At 53.5% G+C, this 4890-nt stretch overlaps 1 protein-coding gene across 1 annotated transcript in view; it reads right to left on the bottom strand.

Annotated features, from left to right (window-relative positions):
• The window catches only part of psen2 (presenilin 2), a 6140-nt gene extending 1692 nt beyond the window's left edge, over positions 1–4448 (bottom strand). Inside the window, exons 1-10 of the mRNA XM_005748590.1 lie at positions 4273–4448; positions 3377–3526; positions 3083–3288; positions 2867–3008; positions 2400–2467; positions 2085–2305; positions 1868–1966; positions 1292–1351; positions 1118–1204; positions 926–1041 (exon numbers count right to left, since the gene is read on the bottom strand). Coding sequence (XP_005748647.1) covers positions 926–1041; positions 1118–1204; positions 1292–1351; positions 1868–1966; positions 2085–2305; positions 2400–2467; positions 2867–3008; positions 3083–3288; positions 3377–3514 — 1137 coding nt within the window. The 5' untranslated portion in view covers positions 3515–3526; positions 4273–4448. The remainder of the gene's footprint in view (positions 1–925; positions 1042–1117; positions 1205–1291; positions 1352–1867; positions 1967–2084; positions 2306–2399; positions 2468–2866; positions 3009–3082; positions 3289–3376; positions 3527–4272) is intronic.
• Positions 4449–4890: the final 442 nt, after the last annotated feature.

The raw sequence follows: 4890 nt of genomic DNA, 5'->3' as shown, positions 1-4890 counted from the left end.
CACAGGTGAGACAGAGGCACAGGTGAGACAGAGGCACAGGTGAGCACAGGTGCAGGTTTAAGTGAGGAAGTCCTGCGTGCCTGACGAGGGCCTGCGCAGCTCATACGATTAGTTTTACATGTTTGACGTCGGCTCCTGTTGATCTCAGGTGGAAACGTTTTACTTTTCATGTTTCATTAAACTCACCTAAGTGTGATCGAGGATGGTGTGATGACAGAGGGCAGACAGGCTGTAACTCAGAGCTGTGAGGCGGGGCCGGGACACGCCGCCGTGGTGGATGAGCGCCGTTGTGTCAGCGCGGGATTTATCTTTTTTAGAGACATCGAGATCCTTCAATGCTGTGATCTCGAAGGATCAGTCTCGACTGATTGAACTGGTTGTAAGTGAGAACCAGTGCATTCAGGTCCTGGGTTGTGTGGGCCCCTCGCCCGCCCATCGCCCTGGTTACCTGTTTTCTGTCCTGTCTGCGGCTGTGGTCGGTGTGGTTTCATCTAAAAAACTGTCTCAGTAAATATGGGTACGGTCGGTGTGTGCTGTTACTCTGACCCAGCTCAGGTGTATCCTGTCACCTGACCCTCCTCACAGCCCCGCCTCCCCCGACCTCGGCTTCCTACTGTAAATGCGTTTAAATGTAAGTCTGTCCAAAACACAGAACATGCCAAAGTTTTGTTGCGTCACTTGTGACGTTTCTCTTACTAAATCAAAGTTAAAACTCTGAAGTTGAATCTAACGTCTGCGCACACAGGATATTTTAACGTGTCCTCTTTGTGGCCACGAAGCTGTAATTCCTGCGCCAGCCCGAGCCCACGCCTGGCATCGTGGACGGGCGACGTCAGATTCTTGGCACACCTGATCCGGGTTGGTGTGACTGTAGACGCTAAGTTTGTTGTGGCGTAGATATCAGGGAGTCAAACGTAAAACTTACGATAAGAATGGCAACGAAGCAGGCGAGCGTCGTGTTCCAGTCGCCCCCGGTCGCCGCGGCTTTTCCAACCAGAACGCTGTAGAAGATGAAATCGCCGAGGCCTAGCTTCACGCCTCCTGCACACACAACAGAGACGCGTCAGAGAATTGCAGACGCCATTAACCTCGGACACCTGAGCGACGGCGGACTCACTGTCCTCCTCCATCTCGTCCTCTGGAAGCAACCTGGAGTGTCTGCTGGGAGGCTCCGCCCTTCCGTCGCTTTGCTCCACCTCCTCATCTGAAAAACAAAATGGCGTCCGAGCAGCAGTATTAGCTTTGTGGACGAACACGCAAATGTGGAGATGTTATGGGCGCGATACCTGACCTGGTTCAGAGCGCTGAGTCTCATTGGGGCTCGCCATCCCCACCGTCCACACCATGGCGGCTGAACAGAGAACAAAATGAAAGGTGATGTCATCGGGCTGCGGTTTTAGATTCGACCCGAGGATCGTGATCGTCTCAGGACGTAAGAGCGCTGCAGCGGCTCGACGTCAGAGTCTGAATCTGGTTTCATTATAGCGGAAGTTATCATGTGACGGCAGCGTCACGGCCAGGAAGCCCTCATGAACTTGCGCTTCACGACGGGAACGTCTAATCGGCTGATTTACGAGTTTCTTATTAGCCAAGATCGAAAGGTTCCAGGAAGTGCTTCCCAAAAACCAACTTTCTGTTTCTGAGTTTCCCTTCGAGCTCGTCTCTGAGGCGCTTCCTCTGGGCGCTCCGAGACCTCAGAGCTGCAGACGGGAGGTCAGCAGAAGAAGACCGCGAAGGTTTGACCTTTAGTCGCATGTTCCTGAAACCTTCAGATTCCTCTTATAACGATCGGAGGAGGAAACAATCACAAACATTAGATAAACTGCAGAGCTGTTAGTGATCGAGAACAGCTGCTGGAAGCACTCACAGGAGTAGATGAGGGCGGGGAAGATGGGCTCGTTACGCTCCTGAGCCGTTTCCACCAACATCCTGAGAGGACCTTTAGGACTGAGGACGGCCACCAGGTCTGCAACAGCACAAACAACCTGAGCAAAGCATGATGGGAAAACAGAGCAGCACCGCCGCTTGGAGCCGCCAGGGAGCTCTCCACGACCCCCGCCCCCAGGTCTGAAGCCTCCACTCACCGTAGACGGAGATGGCACCCAGGATGACCCAGGCCGACCACTCGGGCAGGTATTTGATGAAGACGAGGGCCATGAGGGCGCTGATGAGGATCAGGTAGGCCTGCTGCAGCTGGAGCGGGCCCTTCCAGTGGATGCAGATCATCCCCACCGCCCCGAAGTTCCAGATGATCACGCCCACCGTCGGGTAGTCCATCGCCAGGTTGTACGTCCTAAACACCTCCCTGGAAATCGGAAAAAGCAACACGAGCGTTGAGACGCTCCGTGACAAACGTTCTGCATCACGCTGTGGCGGCAGTATCCAATCACAGGACTCACCCCAGGTACATGAAGCTGAACCAGAAGAGCAGCATGAGGGAGGACAGGATGAGCCAGCCGTGGATGAACTGAACAAACACATCAAAGTGTCACTTCCTGTACTCGAATGCAACGCTACTCTATCATGCAGACGGAGTAAGCGATGGTGGGTCAATCAGTAACACAACAAGCAGCAACGCTCGGCGAGCTCACTACATCATCAAGTGTTTTACGGCGCGCATCATTTCCTGATATGGACGTTAGCGGGATGAACGTTCTTTCAAAGTGCGTTACAAACGTTTCACCAGCAGTGGGGGGAGGAGGAGTTTTCTGGGGGAGGTCGGCTTTCCGTTCCCACTAAACACAGGCTGCATGACATCACATGTGACATCACAGCACGTCTGCACTCAGCAGAAACCTCGGACGTCTCCTTCATCTACGTGAGCAACAGGAGAGGCGGGTGAATATGAGGAGGAGGAGGAGCTCACCTTGTAGCAGCGATACTTGTACAGGACAACCAGGAAGATGGTCATGACCACGATGACGCTGATCATGATGATGGTGTTCAGGACGGAGTTGAGGAGGCGGCGGCCAACGGAGGAGGTGTTCTCCGTGAACGGCGTGTAGATCCTGCGGAGAAAAACATCACAGTTAGCTGACAGGGGAGGAGGTGGCGGCGTGTGGCGGCAGGAGCGAGGACCTACAGCTGCTGGTCCGTCTTCTCCATGTAGAAGCTCACAGACTTGATGGTGGCAACCACGACGACCATGCATAGGGTGACGGGGATGAAGAGCATGATGACGTGCTTGGCGCCATACTTCAGGGTCAGCTCTTCTTCCTCAGCTTCCACCTCCGGATCTGACCCGCCGCCATCTGCAGCGGCCGCCCCCGGCCTCCTGCTTATCCCCGCCTGCACCAACAGAGGGCAACACATGGCGTCAGCACAGCGGGACACGTGGGAATGAAACACTGGAGAGACTCAGTGGACGGAAACTGACCTTTAACCTTTTGGTTGGAGTGCCACTGGGGGGCGTGAGGTCTGAGTCCGGTATGTAGGAGGGGAGCGCGGGAGACTCGGACCGGACCAAGGCCGACCTTTCGTTGTAGATGTCTTCATCGCTGTCGGAGGCGTTCATGGCGTTCTGACTCTGCAACAACAGGAAACAGCACAAATCATCTGACAGGGCGAAAAACCGACGCAGGAACGCGATGACGGTCCACGATGACGGTCCACGATGACGGTCCACGCCTGCATCTGGTCCCTTTCTGACAAACCCGCCTACGCTTTTTAAAAAAACTTTTATAACCAGCAGCTGAGACCTGCAGTTCCTCTGGCGTCCAGCAGGGGCAGCGCTGTCATCCCCACAGACTTTGGTCTCTGTAGGTGATTTCCTGTGGGGCACCTGCACCTGACGAAGCTGTTTAAATCGCAAGCTTAAAGTTTGCATTACTGGGGGCGTGGCCTGTTTGACTGACAGGTGGCTGTAGCCGTCTGTCCCTCTGATGGACTCGTCTCCATCGGAGCGTCTTCAGCTCGACTACACCGTCTCCAACCTTCTTCAAACCTTCGGTACCGCTCGTCTCCACCCGTGGATGGTGGAGCCCGGGATTCTAACCACCACCTGTCTCTGTCCTCGCACATGTCCACCCCACCTGTCACCTGTACTTCCGAGAGCCCCTCACATTAAACGTGAGTTCGTTTTTTCTCCTCCGCTGACGAATTCACGGCATTACCGGATCTGTCCGCTTCAAACCAGACCGGCTTCGGTGCGACTGACTGCGGCACAAAGTGCGCCTTTTCCGCTGTGACTGCGCTTTAACGGGCGGCTCTGTCCGCACACGGAAGCCATCGGAGCGATCGGTGATCGATAACAGCCAGAAAAAGCGAGTTTACCTGGATCACAGCGGAGACACCACAGCAAACACCGATCAGAAGACCCGGAAGAAGGCAGTCAGCTGACCCGCACAGCACGTGACCTGCCGCTACGTCACAGTATAGTTTATTGGCGGTTGTCAAAGAGCAAAGTGGTGCGTTACCGGAGTGTGTCAACAACAAAATCAAATAAATTCAAACCAAACAAACGCGTCTGTGTTAAAAACATGCTCTGATCACTTGCTCCAGTTCACTTTCATATCTGACCAGCTTCCAGCATCAGATTTCTGGTCGTTTCTTTTCTCTGTTGCAGTCACGCTTTCCTGTTCGGTGTTTTCCGATATAACGGTCTGCTCTCTGCTCTTCCTGTGCTCATTCTCCTCCTTTCCTCTGGATGTTGTAAAACCACGGCGCACTGCCTTTTCCGCCTTTCTTTCACTTTGTGCCGTCTTCTGCTCTCCGTCCTGCTAACACTGACAATCCACTGAAAGTCTCTTTTTGCTTCCTTTGCTCCCCTATCTGCTGCTTCGTTTCCCTTAACTCCAGGATGTGTTGTTCAAGTTACTTGAAAAAAGTAATCAGTAACTAATTACTGATTACTTCTTTTCAAAAGTAATTAATTACTTAGTTACTTAGTTA

This window comes from Pundamilia nyererei, unplaced genomic scaffold (assembly GCF_000239375.1).
Source record: "Pundamilia nyererei isolate P.nyererei 1_Seehausen unplaced genomic scaffold, PunNye1.0 scaffold00225, whole genome shotgun sequence".
Taxonomy (NCBI): domain Eukaryota; kingdom Metazoa; phylum Chordata; class Actinopteri; order Cichliformes; family Cichlidae; genus Pundamilia; species Pundamilia nyererei.
Note: the sequence above shows the minus strand (reverse complement) of the source record. Positions and strands in the feature narration are given on the sequence as shown.